This window comes from Abrus precatorius, unplaced genomic scaffold, assembly GCF_003935025.1.
Source record: "Abrus precatorius isolate BTA unplaced genomic scaffold, Abrus_2018 Scaffold11, whole genome shotgun sequence".
Lineage (NCBI taxonomy): Eukaryota > Viridiplantae > Streptophyta > Magnoliopsida > Fabales > Fabaceae > Abrus > Abrus precatorius.
In genome coordinates this window covers 8,995,411-9,012,860 of record NW_020874303.1, presented here as the reverse complement: position 1 = coordinate 9,012,860, position 17,450 = coordinate 8,995,411, and the positions used below count along the sequence as shown (strand labels likewise).

At 30.8% G+C, this 17,450-nt stretch overlaps 3 protein-coding genes across 3 annotated transcripts; 2 read left to right on the top strand and 1 right to left on the bottom strand.

Annotated features, from left to right (window-relative positions):
- LOC113856167 (beta-hexosaminidase 2) lies at positions 1-2,545 on the top strand. The gene is made up of 2 exons (XM_027487879.1): positions 1-826; positions 1,555-2,545. The coding sequence occupies exons 1-2, from the start codon at positions 4-6 to the stop codon at positions 2,502-2,504; spliced, it is 1,773 nt and encodes a 590-aa protein (XP_027343680.1). The 5' UTR covers positions 1-3; the 3' UTR covers positions 2,505-2,545.
- Positions 2,546-7,706: 5,161 nt separating this feature from the next.
- Positions 7,707-8,826, top strand: LOC113856290 (non-specific lipid-transfer protein 8). The gene is made up of 2 exons (XM_027488044.1): positions 7,707-8,170; positions 8,650-8,826. The coding sequence occupies exons 1-2, from the start codon at positions 7,833-7,835 to the stop codon at positions 8,657-8,659; spliced, it is 348 nt and encodes a 115-aa protein (XP_027343845.1). The 5' UTR covers positions 7,707-7,832; the 3' UTR covers positions 8,660-8,826.
- A 3,834-nt stretch (positions 8,827-12,660) lies between these two features.
- On the bottom strand, positions 12,661-15,988 carry LOC113853932. The gene is made up of 7 exons (XM_027484655.1): positions 15,157-15,988; positions 14,698-14,784; positions 14,273-14,527; positions 13,763-13,927; positions 13,579-13,632; positions 13,334-13,480; positions 12,661-13,076 (listed from the first exon to the last, which is right to left on the bottom strand). Exons 1-7 carry the CDS (start codon positions 15,337-15,339, stop codon positions 12,699-12,701), a joined length of 1,269 nt encoding a protein of 422 aa, XP_027340456.1. The 5' UTR covers positions 15,340-15,988; the 3' UTR covers positions 12,661-12,698.
- Positions 15,989-17,450: the final 1,462 nt, after the last annotated feature.

Below are 17,450 nucleotides of genomic sequence, written 5' to 3'. Positions count from 1 at the left end.
GCAATGCCTCGTACCAACACCACCACCAACATGACACAACTAATCGTAGTTTTAGTTTTACAACTCCAACTAGTTTTATTGTTGTCATGCCTAACAATTAACAATGCTCAATCAACCACCATAATCAACGTGTGGCCCAAACCAAGGAACCTCACGTGGACCCCACCTTACCAAGCCACCCTCCTCTCCTCCACGTTCACCATCACAACAACCACTCCCCACCACAACAAACACCTCTCCGCCGCCATCAACCGCTACCAAAACCTCGTACAATCCGAACACTACCATCCACTTATCCCCTCAGGAGTCAACATATCCACAAACCTTCCACCACTTAACTCCCTCACCCTTACCATCACTGACGTCAATGCAGCACTAGTCCATGGCGTGGACGAGTCCTACACTCTCTCTATCCTCCCTTCATATGCTACTCTCACCGCAACAACTGTGTGGGGCGCCATGCGAGGACTGGAGACATTCTCCCAGCTTGCATGGGGCAGCCCCACACGCGTCGCGGTGGGAGTGTACGTGTGGGATTCCCCGCTCTATGTCCACCGTGGTGTTATGGTGGACACGTCAAGAAACTACTACCCTTTGAAGGACTTGTTAAGGACAGTGGAAGCCATGAGCATGAACAAGCTCAATGTCTTTCACTGGCATATAACAGACTCGCACTCTTTCCCTCTGGTGCTTCCTTCAGAGCCTGCTTTGGCTGATAAAGGGGCTTATGCCCCTCACATGGTGTACACACCAGAGGATGTGAAAACTGTTGTGGAGTTTGGTCTTGATCATGGGGTTCGTGTTGTGCCTGAGATTGACTCACCTGGTTTGTTCAATTTCCTTTTCAATTTTTAGACTTTGATTTTGTTATTTGGACTTTTTTATTGGTCATTGACTTCTTATTTGGTACACAAGTTGCATTAGAAAATCACACCATTAAGAACAGTGCTGAATTGGTTAACTAATTGTTTTATGTGGTTTCTGCTTAAATGTGTTTGTTAAACAAATAAGCAAAGTTAGAATCTGTGCATAACTATATGTAGATATGGGAACGAATAATTGTTTTGAAATTTTTGTGTTTTTCTATCGCTTCATAAAATTGTGTCTATTGGTTTTAGGAATGATGATTTAAATAAAGAATCTATTGGGATGGTATAAAGGATCTCTGGCTACATCTTACCATGAGAATGTTAAATTTCCAGTCAAAGTGATGGTTTCTAGGAATTATGGTGGTAAATAAATTGAAGTCCTCAGCATTCTCTATATGGGTGAAGTATAAAGGATCTTGGAGACTTGGACTTCAGCTTACCATGACAATGTCAATTCTACGAAGTTAGAACCTCAAGCACAGAGAAACAGAAAACTAAACATAATAATCATTAGGATAATAAACTAATTAGGCTTTCGTATGATGGCTAACTTTAAGACATTGTTTATGAAGTGTTATTGAAAAACATACCATTCTTTTTCTTCTTTCAGATAATTTAGCCTCACAAGATAGTAGTTCTAAGAATTATGATGATCACTGATTGATAAGTAAATTCATATTGGCAGGGCATACAGGATCTTGGGCTTTAGCCTACCCTGAAATTGTAACTTGTGCCAACATGTTCTGGTGGCCAGCTGAAAGTGATTGGGACAATAGGCTTGCTGCAGAACCAGGAACAGGTCATTTGAACCCTCTAAACCCAAAGACTTACCAAGTCCTAGAGAATGTCATTCGCAATGTGATCACACTGTTCCCAGATTCATTTTACCACTCTGGTGCTGATGAGGTTGTACCAGGATGCTGGAAAACTGATCCTACAATTCAGAAATATCTATCAAATGGTGGAACTCTAAGCCAAATTCTTGAGACTTTTGTCAACAACACTCTCCCTTTCATTTTATCCCTCAACAGGACTATTGTCTATTGGGAAGATGTTTTGTTAGATGAAACAGTCCATGTGCCATCAACAATTCTTCCTAAGGAGCATGTGATTTTGCAAACATGGAACAATGGACACGATAACACGAAACGGATAGTTTCTTCCGGATATCGTGTAATTGTGTCATCAGCAGACTTTTATTATCTAGATTGTGGACATGGTGAATTTGTTGGAAATAACAGTGCCTATAACAATCAAACTGGAGATGACAAAAGCAATGGTGGCTCTTGGTGTGGCCCTTTTAAGACATGGCAAATCATATACAATTATGATATAACATATGGTCTAAGTGAAGAGGAAGCAAAACTGGTTTTGGGTGGTGAGGTTGCACTGTGGTCAGAACAAGCTGATCCAACTGTTTTGGATTCGCGAATATGGCCTAGAACTTCTGCAATGGCTGAGTCAATGTGGTCAGGAAACAAGGATGAAAAGGGTATGAAGAGATATGCAGAGGCCACAGATAGATTGAATGAATGGAGAAGCAGAATGGTCAGCAGAGGTATAGGAGCAGAACCTATTCAACCACTATGGTGTGTTAGAAACCCTGGCATGTGCAACACATTTCATCCTATATAGTTGCATCACCTATTGTTTTATGATAAGTGATTGTAGTTGTCAAAGAGAATTAAATTTCACATCAATTTAAACAATTCTTGATTTCAATTGATGTTGTAAGTTGTAGTCTTTATATATGATTAAAATTTTACCAAATGCTGCCTTAAGCAGATATTGATAGATCAACATTTAGTAATTTGCTGTTTTTTTTTTGTAGCAAGGAGAGACAGCTGTATCAGATTAATAATGAATTTGACTATCATTTTATCTTGTGACTCACTATTTTTTATTTCATTTTTTGACTGATTAACCACTGAACAGTAAAAAAATTTCATTACATATATTTTATATTACATCATGTGATAACTTTTGGAGCAACTTTATGAGCCGAGCAAGAATAGAGGGTTACAATATAGAATCTTACGAGACTGATAGAACATGTCACTTCTTCATTTTGAAAATGTTTGGTATTTACACTCAATGAACACCACCAATGCCAGCTAAATTAATTTACATACAAGATACATTAATAAAATTAAAGGTGTTTGTTATATTATTTGTAAACTTAAAAGTATATATATTTTTTAGATTAACAGTTGTGTTTTCTTTAATATCTTATAGATTAGAAGGTATTAACATTTTTTTAAACTAAACTACGGATATCATCATCTATTAATACAAAATTAACGATGAAAATTGTTCTTCGCATAAGAGACGATATCACTCAATTATAAGAAGTATAGTAGATATGATACCAAAATTAAAATTCTCAAATACAGATATTTACAAATGCCGAAGCTTAAATAATTTAGATTCTCTTCATCCTCTCTTTGTTGAAAACCTTAATTATATATTTAAATATAACAACAATGATATTCATATACTTACACCGCACTTTTACCTCATTTATATTTTATTTTTCTTATCACAATATATTACTTTTCATATTTCTCGTATTCTTTTTTTCTTTTTATATCTTCTTTCTACGTCTACACCCCAAAAATGAGGTGTATAAAGACGAGTAGCTTATATCTAATGATCCATATAAATCAAGCTAACAAAGTAATAAATAATCAATCTGGTTCTTACATTGAGCATTATAGTTATGAAATTATGGGTTTGGTTAATCTGCTTCTTAAATGGAAAAAATTTAGGTGTAATTTCTTGACAGTGTTGTTTACTTATTAAAATTTATTTTGGGTCAACTTTTACCAATTAAAAATTAAAGTTTTATCCTGACAATTTGGGCCGTTTAACCGTGGGCTTACGTGGGGCGGTGTAGGTGGGCCAGCCCATGAAGAGGCACTTCTCAAGTCTCACACGTAACCTTTGCAAGCAATAGTTATGACAAATTTGCCTGATACATACGTTTCAGGCTCTTTACTTATTATAGCAAATACAATACTCATTTTCACGGGATCTCATAACCTTTTTCATTATTATTGCGGCTCTGTAAAGTGATGGATCGATACAAGGTATCAATTTTGGAAATTTTCAAGAAAACAAAGAACGGAAATACATTTCAGAAAAATTAAAATCATAGAATATATAATGCTTCTTACAAATATGCTTATAGATGATATTAAATATGTGAGATCATGCCAAACTTTAGAAATATCTAACTTTTTTAATATCTATTTATAAAAATGAGATAAATATAAAATTTTACAAAACTCTCTTGTAAAAATTACACGTCTAATGCAATTTGAAACCTTACTTTTCACTCTTTCCTTGTACAACTAAAAATATGCTATTTTCGGGCTAAACTTTCAAATGAATTTGGGACTTTTTTAAAAAAAAATTGTAAAATATTTATTCTATTTCTAATGCATCTGAATTTTGTTCAAAATCAGTCTATAATATTCCGGTGCCAAGATAAATTTTCAGACAAATTTAATTAGAACATAATTTCTTTTATATGTACATTTTAAAATCTGTCTAAAATTTTCGTAGCATTTAGCTACAAAATTTTCCATCCAAAAACATATATTTTCAATAATAGTGTGTAACCAAACAAGGGATAAAATATAATAGATCAGTCTCCACGGGGCCTATCATTACATGTTCACTTTTCACATATATGTTACATTTTTTGTTTCTAATTGCATGACACATTTGTATATGTGACATTTCTTCAAAATTCACTATAAAACCATAAGCAAAATTAACCACAACCATGCAAGCCCAAAAATAAGCTATAGTCTAACACTAATCATGAAACCTCCTTATCACCATATGGTTGCTTCAACCACAGCTTCTCTTGTGCTTCTTCTCATATTAATTACTTGATTCACATCACCCTCTATGGCCTTCTTAGAATGTGATTATGTGATTGGCCACTCTCATAGCTTCATGTTGTGAAGGAGCTAAAGCTCTTGTGTCTAGTGCAACATGTGTAGAGGATAAAAGGGTTGCATGCAATGGTGTTAAGGGCATAGCACAATTATAAGTCCAAAGCCAGAGATTGTCAAGGGTCTCCCTAGTCAAATGTGGATTCAAACTCCCCTTCGAAATTTCTCCAAGTAGTGTTCTTTATCTTTGATCACTTGCTAGCTAGTAGGTTTATCAATTAAGATAACTAAAAAATATTGTCATTTATTAACGATTTTTATTAGATTAATTAGTCAGTATTTTTACAACTTTTTTCTAACAAGAATCAAGTTGTTAGAATAGATATTTTTCATTTGTACTGCCAATATAATATATTATATTAATAAATAATTTTACTAACACAGGATATTAATAAACTAAAAAAATACACAAATGTTAATATACTATATTATTTGTTAGTATAGATCATAAAAGTATTTACAAACAATTTGTTTATTTTCTCATTAAAGATAATACTAATAAAAACTATCCTACTATCTAATAATTTTTTGTTTTTTAGTAAATTTTTTGTAGTGCACAATACGAGTCTTTCTTGCCTTGTTTATTTAAAGATACATTTTAATTCCCTGTAATTTCGCACATACACACAAATATTTTAGCCCTTTTACTTGAAATTGATATTTTATCCTTTTTATTACTTTACTTTATAACCATATTGTAATTTTGATACATGTTTGTTCTTAATTATTTAATTCAAAATTTTTGTTGATAATAATTTTTTTTTAATATAATGAAGCAATTCCCTACAAAATTATATATAAAATTATCTCATACAATCAAATTATGCTATTAAACAACGATTATAAACTAAACAACGTGGAGTAAATAATAATTTAATTATTTTTAATGTGTATTTTCTTTTTACTGAAAATTGAATGAAAAATATCTTATAGAGTGACATTGTGAAAATATAGTCAAATATAGGGAGGTAAAACGTCAAATTTATAACGTAAAAGAGAAAAGTATTTTAAGCTAAAACACAAGGAATTAAAGCATAATTGACTTTTTTAAAAAAAGTGGAGACGTATTAAGGTGAGAAAAAAATGTCTTATAATTAAAAATGAGAATAGTAAATTAATCATAAGTATTGAACCACTATGATAATTTATTTCTAATTATCATATATATGATCTTTTAATTTATTACGTAATATTTAAGTAATTTAAAATTTTGACCTTTTAGAATTGCCAATAATCAAGATAATGTATGTATAGAGAGAGACATATTAATCTAGTGAGAGCACTTGTAAGCAAAACTAATATTGAACATTTAACTTCACAGGAATAATTAAAATTAGAAAGATAATAACCACATTAATTACTTAAAAAGTTATGAGATTTATATTATAATTTTGATTTATACCACATGATGTAATTAATTAATAATAAAAAATTTACTCCTATAACTCTAGAAATGTGCATAAGCGTATGTATACCATACAAATAGAAAAATTATTTAAATGTTTCTAGTTTTTAAAAATATATTAAATTTTGATTTTAGTTTTTACATATAAAAATAATCTCTACATTTTTAAAAATTATTAATTTTCATCATTATCACTTATATGATTTCATAAAAACAAAATCAACACATAATACAAAAAATATAATGTGATAATATCTAAGTTAGTCATGTCACTATTTAACAGCAGTGATTAGGGACACAACAACACTTTTAAAAATATAAAAACTAAAAATAAAAATTTAGTATATTTTGATAGACAAAATATATTTTATCTCAAAAAAAATAATTGGAATAGTAATTCAAGCATTATTGACCCCGTTCTTTACTCTTTGTGTTGTTGCAGGATCTATACAAAGTAAGACCCCATCAAGGACGTTTGTTCTTAAACAAAAACATCTAAAGAATAGGAATATGTTCTCTGCTATGTCGAATCCTTGTGTTCAGATAAATTTTTCTTTCTTTTTTCAATTTTTTCTCAAACAATATCAAAGCAGAATGATTTTTCAGTATTTTATTTATTATTATTAGAATGATTCTGAGATATATTTTATTTATCTTCTAAAGATAACAGATGGCCAAAACATAATTCGAACATTATTCTCTCTACAATTTCATTTGTACTTAAACATTCCACAAGGTACAAACTTCATAAACATGATTTGGAGGTAGAAATTAAAGTTCAACTCAAAGAGGTCCACAAAAACAAATAATGCCAATATTTTATAATTAGAACAAGTGAGTCACGTCCCTGTTAATGATAATGCTCAAGACTACTTGGACAGCAAACAGTACTTGTGACTAATGATAGGTGAGAATATGTTTATGGAAAAATGAACATATTAAAGGATACATACTTTAAAAAGTTTGATGGGTTTCAATCAAACAAAATAATGTCAATAATTATGGAAATGCTGAACAGCCAAGCAAATGCATCCATCAAAAGCAATAGCTAGTGATAGCAAGACCCTCCAAGACCAATTAATATAATATGAATATTATATAATGTATGGTTGAGATATCCAATTGAGGGTCCTATTTATGCTACCTATTAGAACTGAATTCGGTGCTAACTTGCACATGATTTTGCTCCTGAATGGTGAAGCTGTCACTGTTAGCAACATGCTTGGAAGAGTGACACCACACACAAGGCTTACTTCCATCACAATTAATAATTTTCTTTTGGGCAAGTTAAGTGATCAAATTCTTACAAGAATGGAAAATATAAAAGAAAACAACTCTTTGCTCCAATAAACTTGCACTTGCTTCATTTACTTGATGAAACTAAATAACCCCTTCTTCACCGCTTCCACCTAACCAAGAATTTGATAAAAATAAAAGGAAATTAATCTCAAAAAGACAAGTTTTCTTGTTTCTTGCACTCATTCACCTAGATAATCAAACCCAACTTTACTTGCAAATTTTAGTTTCCTTTGAAAGTCCTATAAATGGTGAACAAGAAGAAATGCAAATCATCATCAATTCCTTTGAGCAACCATGATGAAGTCTTCAGGTGCATTTGCTACCCTTGTGATTCTCATCCTTCTTGCTTCAACTTCAGAGGCTGCAATTTCATGCAGTGATGTGATTAAGGACTTGAGGCCATGTGTGAGTTACTTGGTGAGTGGTAGTGGACAACCACCAGCTGCTTGTTGCAGTGGAGCTAAAGCTCTTGCTTCTGCTGCATCAACCTCTGAGGATAAAAAGACTGCTTGTAACTGCATCAAATCCACTTCCAAGAGCATCAACATAAATTCACAATTGGCTCAGGCTCTTCCAGGGAATTGTGGAATAACACTTTCCATCTCTATCTCCCCCAATGCTGATTGCTCCAAGTAACAATCATATATGCATTAGAAATGCTTAACACAGTGTCAAATGCATTCTTTTTAACACATTTTATTATTATTATCATGGACTAAAATATAAAGAAATTTACACAATCTTGTGTGAGACTGTTTAATTTGGGAGTAGAACTTGCATGATTCAATGAATTTTAAAAAAAACCAATTAGTAATAAGAGTATGTTTGAAACATTTAGATTCCTTCATGTTCTTAAGTAACATAATATGATCATCTTTGAGGGGGAAAAAAGCATAATTTTTATTAAATTTAATTAGTAGGTCCTAAATTAATCATAATAGATCTTTGTTTGATTAAAATTGCATGTCTTTTTCTAATATAAATATATCATGCATGAAACTCAACAATATAAGAGGATTTAAATTTGTTTGAAACAATGTCTTTAGTGTAAAGTTTATCTACTTTCAAATTAGTTATTTGTTATTTTATTTATTTGCTACACCTTTTGCAGGATTGGTTGAAACTTGGAACTTGGAATTGGAGGCTGTTGCAGAGCATGTTGAACATTTTTCTACTACATATATATATGGGAATATAAAATATTTTGTAATAAACAGGAATCTACCTATGTGGATTTCTTTATTATGTCTATCTTTTTTGTTTTCAATATGTTGCTTCAATGTTGTTTCCGGTCTCCGTTTGTAGAGCCACCTGCGGCACAAAATTTCACTAATGTTGTTCTTTTCCTGTCTATGTGAGGATAATGTTACTTGCATATGATTTATACTTGTAATAATTTTTCGGGCACTTTAAATTATTAATTAAATTAATTTTTAAATAAATAATTAAAAATAATATTATATAATTATTTTAAATTAAATTAATTTTATAATTTTTAAAAAGAGTAACTATTATAATTGTTAATATTAAATATTCTATTGTGTTAAATAAAATGATGAAAAATTAAATCAATATTAAATTAAAAATAAATACATAATGTAAAAAAAAATCTAATTCTTAAGAATAGTTTTAAAAATTATTTAAAAATCAATAGTCGTGAATTATATTATATATACAGATGATGATTGATTATAACCGGTTATCAGTAAAATGTAATCACACAACTTATTAAATCATACTTAATGAAAAAAAATATACTGAGTTATAACAAAAGTTTTAATTATAATTATTTGATATCAATAAAAAAAAAACATAATTAAACAACTTCTAACACACGCACGCGCGCATATAATATATATATATATATATATATATATATATATATGTATTATTTATCAAATTTTAATTTTTAAGGGTTGTATTTTAAATAAGTGACAATACTTTTTTAAAAGAAATATACTATTTTTACAATAAAAAATATTTTTAACTTTAAATCAATTTTATGTAAATAAAATTATTTTATTTTTTAACATAAAAATATTCATTAAATATTAAATTAATAAAAAAAATTCAAAATTTATAAAAATAATAAACAAAATTATTAATCAAATTAAGATTAATTTTAAATTTATCTCATTTAAATAAATAAAATACACTTAAATATTATTATTTTTATATATAAATACTTAAACATTAAATACTCGCCTAACCATCAATCTCGTTGTACAGAACTTTCAAATTCGATAACCCCTACAAATAAACCTCTTCCCAACCCAAAGCATAAGTTGCAACCTGATTGCTGTTTTTGGTTTATTGCCAAATTAAGGCATATACCAACTAAAAGTTATATTTATATGAATAGAAAAAAATATATTAAACAGCATTTTAAACATACCAATTAACGAATAAATATCTCAATGTAAGTTTTAATAATTTTTTTTTTTTTACTTTTAATTCTTTAACAGTATCTTTACAAAGCTAGTTAGCAAGATTGGTAAAAAAAAAAAAAAAAAAAGGAGTAGAATAAGATAAATAAAATGATGAAAAAATAGTATATGAATTATTGAATAATATTATTACACAAATATGATATATATGGTTGACTCCAACTCAAATACGTGTTAGGCAGGTTAAATCCAAGTGCCCTTGCTATGCCTTTTGCCCTTTGGGCATAATTGATGTTCCTAACTTGGAAATGTTTGAAAAACTTGTTGCATAGGACAACAACTAATCATTCATCATTTATGTATTGATGGACAACTCTATAGCACACAACATGGACTCACATGTAGCATCAATACGTTCTTTGACTTGGAAACCCTTCACTTGGGTAAAGGGTTTTTCTCTCCCCCTTTACCCTAATTCACTATGCAAACGTTTTTGGAGTCATTATGAAAAATTGACCCTTCAATATATCTCACACCAACCTTTTAAAACCGTTCAATTGCAATTATGGTGTTCCAATTTCAAATCTTCTATCCAAACACCATTAATATGGAGAATTGAAAAAAAAAAAACTTAGTTTTGAAATGACTTATAATCTCACTTGAATTGATTATGCCTTCTTATGGAAAAATATACCAAAAGTATTTTTCTATGACTTATGGATCTTTACATAATGGTTAATAAATTATTTTGAACAGAATTTACACCCACATTTATGGGTGTGTGTTTGTGTAAGGAGACATATTTACTAAAAGTTTAAGCAATGAGTTAATTTTCATTGATGAATGATTCTTAACCTAATTAGTTTACAAACTCAAGTAAATTTCATCCAACCCTACCTTAGTTTGAGGAGGGATGCTTATAATTCTTGACTTAAATTATATAATTATACATAAATAATTGATATTATTTTACTTAAAAACAATTTTGACAATTCAACTTAATTACTAGTGTGGTTAATGTTAACTTCTTTCACACTCTTACCTATTGTGTGTTAAAGGTCTTTAATGGGAAATTTTCTATTAGCATTGAGATGAGATTAATTTTGTAACTATGCTTGTAATTAGTTACATCATGTCGTCCTTCTAACAAGTGATAGAACTTTTATATCTTTTCCTTTTCAAATTATAATATTATTATTATTTTTATAAAGAAAGAAAAAGATCTAATCTTTTTATAAAGCTATCAAACCTAATAAAAGAAAAGTATATCTTTTTCTGATTTTCTCCTCATGTAAAGCAGTAACAGAATTAACGGGAGTTAAGAAAAACTTTAAACAAAAATAATAAAAAGCAAGAATGACGTATTTCAATTCAACTTTTCTATGTTTTTAATTATGTCATTTTACCATATCTTAACTAAACATATGGGGTTGAGTGTTAATTTTAAAAGTATAGATTAAAAAGCCATATGAACTGACCTTGTGTTTACCCCAAGGCATAATGATTCAACTTAAAAGCCCATGCTTTTCAAAACTCTGCTAGATAGAGTAGAAAATGAGTATATTTTCATGAGTATGTTACGTTTTATACCTCCTTGCATGAATGTTTCTATGCATAAGATAAAATTATTGAATTTAAAAAGTTATTTTTAAGAAAACATAAAAAATTACTCACATAATTTTTAATACATTTTAATATAATTTAACAATTAATTATCTATATTAATTCCTTGACTGATACTATAAAGACACTAGTTAATGAGTTTAATGTCAAGAGTTTCTTTTTTGTGTATATATATTAGATAAGAAAAAGATAAAATTACAAACTATTACTAAAGATTTTATTTTAAATTTATCTTTTTTTGGATTGATCTTTATGTATCTTTAAGAAAAAAACAATTTGTAATTTCAGACCATAGTACCAAATAACATATCTCAGTAGATAAAGTCATAAAGCTTTTTTCCCACTTGATACGTTAGTAATGTTGCTTTCATAAAGCCACAAAGAAATATAAATATGAATAATTAAGGCTAAGTGACAAAGGAGAGGTGGGTGTATAACCAACCATAATAGAGGCTTTTATGAAAGAAAATGCTAGCTTGCCACACTAGCATACCATTGAATCCCACATGGGTCCATTGTATCTGCATCACAATAAGGTGATAGCGTTTATGCACATCCTTTTTTTTTTTAGCCCTTCTATGGTCAAGGACAATGCTATACTTTAATACCATTAATTTTGCACAAAAATGTGAAGTGACTCAATTAGAGTGACCTGCACCTGTATAACCACATGTGGACGCATCTAATTTTAATTTCCACCATTACTTTCTTTAATTAAAAAGCCACCCACTAACTCTAATGTCCCAAGCAAGAGCACAAAACCTTAAACAAATGTTCTTATTGAGACGGCTTTTCACTAATCAAACATCATAGTAAAATAATAAATACATAGTCTCTCCTGTCTCATACTAGAATATTCTGTTCACATTCACGCCTTAGCCCTTCACAGCTCCAGAGAGAGGAGCAAACAAAAACAACAAATATATATATAAACATCAAAAACCAATGAAGAAACTTGTTTCTTGTAAATCTAAGAAACCCACCACCCTTTTTCTCCAACAATTTTTGGAGACTTGAAATACCAAGAGCTTCTTTATACACCACAAATCTAAGTGGTAACACAAGTTACTACTAACTACACTAGATAAAAGTAACGCCTAGTCTTTTTTCTTTTTTCTTTTCATTTTTCTTTGCCCAACATGAATGATGATCAAGGACAACCTGCATTTCTACCAGGACCACCATAATAGAAGTAGTTGCCCCAATCTCCAGCACTACCAGGTTTAACATTGTAGCAACTATCTTGCTCAGTGTAAGTACCAAGGTCTTTGGGAGCTCTAAGCTTGTTGTCACCATCAACAATCTGAATGTTCTTGAAGTAACTAGACTTACCAAAACCTTCCTCAGGGAAATGGCCACTTCCCATTTGTGTTGAGGTGTGTTGGCCATCAGACTCAGAGTTCACAACTTCCCCTCCCCACTCAATCATCGACGCGCTGTCAGAGAGGTATGAGAATAGAGGAGCTGGCCAGTATCCAAGAACATGGTCATTACCAAATTGCATCCACCAGTTACCCTCTTTTGGGTCCTACATACACATTAGTTTTGCAAATCAGATGCCATTTTCCATATTATTTAAATTCATGGACCCCTAAAGAGAAATGTAGCATTCAAATATAATGCAATGTGTGTCAGAGATTCTCTTGATTTATAATTAACTAATATGTCTGCACATAACAATGTTATTAATATAATGCTAGTGTTTGTTAAGTGCTGGGCATATTTTCATGCCAGAATGTCCAATATCAAAAGATAATATTATGAAATGGAAATAAATTAATGTACCTTCCAGACCAGGATGCTGATATCATATTGGGAAGAACCATACTTAGAAAGTGGGTAGATGCTAGCTCCTAGGGCTATATCACTGTTAATTTGAATAAATCCCGAGCAAAGGAGATTGTAACAACCAGTAGCTTGATAGGCATCACTCTGTCATGGTAATGAAACAATGTCATTAAATGAAAATTAAATTGGTAAAATAATTTGAAGAGAAAGAACAAAATAGGGTGCATGAATTGGGTACTCACTGTCCAATAAGTGAAGAGTCTAGTGTTGTTATCTCCATACAAATCTGGGCTAACCTAATCGCCAGAATAGAAAAGACAGAAACAGAAAATTAGAAAGAAAGTGATAAATGTTATGTTTAAGAGGGTGCTGAATTTGAAAAACATTCAGGCAGAAGATGACAATAGATAAAATTTTTAATACTACCTGCCAACCTGCTTCAATGCTGTTAAGATCTTGACCAAAAGAGCCACTCAAAATCCACATTTGAGACAGGCTAAATTCATTGGGTTGTTGAATTTTTGGGTCCCAAACGTTTATGGTTGCTTTGGCTCCATAATACTTATCTCCTTCCACATAAACTATGGCATGCTAAATGCTCCAAAAAGATCAAAGGAATAAAGAAAAAAACATAAAATCAGGAGAAATAAATAAATAAACAAATAGCTTTTATCTTCTGCTCCTATACTTACTTATTTTTATTCTTTTGCATAAAAAAGAGACCTAACATGGTAGTACACAGCTTTTTTTTTTTCCTTGTGCATAAAAAAAGAGGCCCAATGTGGTAGTAAACAGGTATTTTCTTTTCCTTTTACTGCCCATAAAAAATAAAATTAATGAAAAAAAGAGGGTATTTTCTTATTAATTTTCTTAGTAATAGTAGTAAATTGAACTTGCTGTCACTAAATTATCAGAATGATGGTAATGTGGCAGTACCTGGTGGCCACTCTGACTGAGGAGGTCAGGTAGAGGTTTTTCAGATTTTGGCTGAGGGAAGCTCCTTTGTTTCTTCTTTCCAAATTGCTGAATAGAGCTTGCCCTTAATATGTCATTCTTTTTGGTCCTTCTGATAGGAATTGTCCCTTCAGGGCACCTGCCATTTTTGTGCCACAGCTGAGTAATAGGCTTGGAATTTGAAGAGACTTTGCTTTCTCCAAAAGGTTGTCCTTCTGGATGGAAATTTGGTCTTATCTGCATCACAAACCCGTGATTGTTTCAAATTCAATTTGAACCAAACGACCCCCACGCCAAGGAAAGATACAAACAAAACAAATAGGTATTAATCAGATTAAGAATTTTGAATTGTACAGAACCAAACAAAAAAAAAAAAGAACACTTAATAAGAAAGTAAAATTGTTCACCTGAATCTTGTGATTTTTTAGCTCGGGGTGATCAAAAGCTGGCTGGTGTGAGACATGGACACAGTCAATAATATCTCCATCTGGACTCTGTTCACAACAACCCAAATGTAAATTACAAACTTGCAAAGAGAACTATGTTTCTGTATGGCCCCAATATCTAAAGATGCAAATCAATTGCAATACAATTCTAAGCAAAACCCAGAAAGGGCACCACTAAAAAGCTCGCTAAGATTCTGCTCTAATACCAAGAACAAGTGAAAGAGACTAAAAGAGGCTCCCAAGTGAGACAACAGGAGCATCCAAGATTAAAGTTCCTTTCATTCCAAAAAGGTTCATTGATGCAAATACCAATTAGAAAAAAAAAGAAAACAGTTAGGCAATCAGTGAAAAAGTGGAAGAGGCAAAAGAAAGAGATAAACGGTATTAAAAAAGCTAAAGAGGCAGAAAAATTCTCTCTACCTTGATGGACTTAACAGGTGGCCTATTCAAGTTTTTCAAGTGCTTCTGAACCTCAAGCTTCTGACTTGAACTAGTAGTTGTGGTGGTGTCTCTGCCAGCACAAGCCAAAGTCACCAACAAAAGCAACACCAAACCAAACAACAACACAGCCTTCCTCATTGTAACCTTCCAATCCCAAAGCATATAACTTTATGAGAATTCTCAAAGTGGGTATTGCAGAAACACAGACACAACAACTATAGAGCCTAAAGGGTCACCAAAAACCATGAAGGATTTATAGTACACACACAAGGAGGATCCATTAAAAACTGTGACATGGGTTGTTGTTATGCTAATAAAAAGACCATTTTCTTCTATTTATTTATGGGCTTTTTAATATCTTTCTTTCTTTCTTTGCTGCTTATCATGCGCACCCCACCACCAACCACAAGAAGCAGCAACACCGCACCACCCTTTGGAGTAGTTGTTGTTTGCACACAAAATACAAACAAAAAAATGTGCTTGACACTTTGACAGGGTTGAGTGAGAGGGGGCCCTTGCAATTCCAATGGTTCTTCCCTCTCTATTTTTTGTTCCTTATTTGTAGCTTTGTTCCTCAGAACGCTACAAAATCAACTGCCGACGCTTGTAAAGGAAAAGGGAAGGGCATTTTCGGCATTGAACTATGGAAGCGGAAAAAGTTGTTTGTGGAAATGCATGGTGGTGTGATCCAGTCACCTTCTACCACACTTGAGGTTCCACTACTCACAGTGGTAAGTGAGAGAGAGAGAGTGTGTGTCTGTTAACACTAAAGGGTGTATACTAGAGAGAGAAATTCTATTTTCATTTTTCCTTCTAATAAGTATTTCTAAATGATTAATAAATTTAGCTTTAAATCTTTTATAAAACTAAATCATTAACTCACTATGATAAGTAATTGTGTCCTAAGTTTTATTATATTAAAAACAGTTTATCTTTTTCATAGATTAATTAAAATGGCTCTGAATGATAATTAGATTATTCTCTTAAAAATATATAAGAAAATTGAAACCTCTATGAATGACAAATTATAAACAACCTGTGTGACACGCCGTTGGAAGAAAGTGTGAGGGTTCCCTTTCCCGCTACTATGGACAAGGAAGGGAGTAGTGTGTGGAATTACTGTGCTGCCCTTGGGGTCACGGGGTTACATTCCCATTTTTTCTTCTCACAACCTGTTTTTGTTTTTTTCGTTCTCTCTACTGCTGCCAGTGGAAGCAGATAGAGGTTTCGGAATTTGGAATAATTGGATTCTTGTTTCTTTCCATTGTTATTAAGAGAATTTTTAAATTAATAAAACATGATTTGGGTTAATTAACCACGCTTCCACAGACTTCAAATTCAGTTAAGAAAAAAAATTACTAAAAGAGATTTTTTTTTTATTTTGATATCATATTTAACATATCTTAAATTGAAAAAATTTATAATCTATTTATTTCTAATTAGAGATATATAATTTATAAAGGAAGGTTTTTAAGTAGTAAATCTTATTTCATGTGCTATTACTATATTTTTCATAAATTTATGTCATTTATAAAATTTGATTGGCTAGCTAACAAGACTTCAATGGCTTTAATAGTAAGGTAATAACTCAATTTTTTATATATTTATTTAATAATATAATTTTGGGAAAAGTATAAATAAAATAATAAAATAAACACCTGTTTAGTACAATCAGTTCAATAAATTAATATTAAACTATATGTTATATAAATGAAGGTTTATGAAACTAATTAAGGTTGATGAGACTTTTGACGTCATTATAATATTTATTTTTTTCTTTCAAAATTAACTTCTATCATAATTGTTTTGTTCATCGTTTAATTTATTATTTAATTATAACAATCTCAGTCGATTAATACAATGAATACAAAAATATAAAGAAAGTAATATAATAATTCTTACCATATAATTTATGTAATTATCGAGATATATGTGATCAAGTATCATAAATAAGGCTTTCTAATATTCGTAAATACACACCACAAAGCATACCATAACTTCTTTCTGTGTTTCAAAACGTGTATATATGATATTTATCATACTTTTTAAAATGAATCATGCAATGCATGATGCAATTATGACTTAAATCATTTCATATATTGTTGAATTTTGATCGCATGCAGAAGATTAAAATTTAAAAATCAAAATGGTTTAACCAAAAGAAAAAAATCAAATACTTTTCAAATAATCAATTGTAAAATTTTAAGAATTAAATATTTTAAAAAAATTATCCAAATAATTTAAACATTTGTAGCTATAGGATGCACAAATAC

What these genes read in the sequence shown, in the direction of transcription:
- LOC113856167 (XM_027487879.1), top strand. Translation starts at nt 4, where the DNA reads ATGCCTCGTACCAACACCACCACCAACATGACACAACTAATCGTAGTT. An exon ending in GCCTGAGATTGACTCACCTG is followed by an intron (nt 827 to 1,554) that starts GTTTGTTCAATT and finishes TCATATTGGCAG; the next exon opens with GGCATACAGGATCTTGGGCT.
- LOC113856290 (XM_027488044.1), top strand. Translation starts at nt 7,833, where the DNA reads ATGATGAAGTCTTCAGGTGCATTTGCTACCCTTGTGATTCTCATCCTT.
- LOC113853932 (XM_027484655.1), bottom strand. Translation starts at nt 15,339, where the DNA reads ATGCTTTGGGATTGGAAGGTTACAATGAGGAAGGCTGTGTTGTTGTTT. An exon ending in CACCTGTTAAGTCCATCAAG is followed by an intron (nt 14,785 to 15,156) that starts GTAGAGAGAATT and finishes TGTTGTGAACAG; the next exon opens with AGTCCAGATGGAGATATTAT. An exon ending in TCAGTCAGAGTGGCCACCAG is followed by an intron (nt 13,928 to 14,272) that starts GTACTGCCACAT and finishes TGGAGCATTTAG; the next exon opens with CATGCCATAGTTTATGTGGA.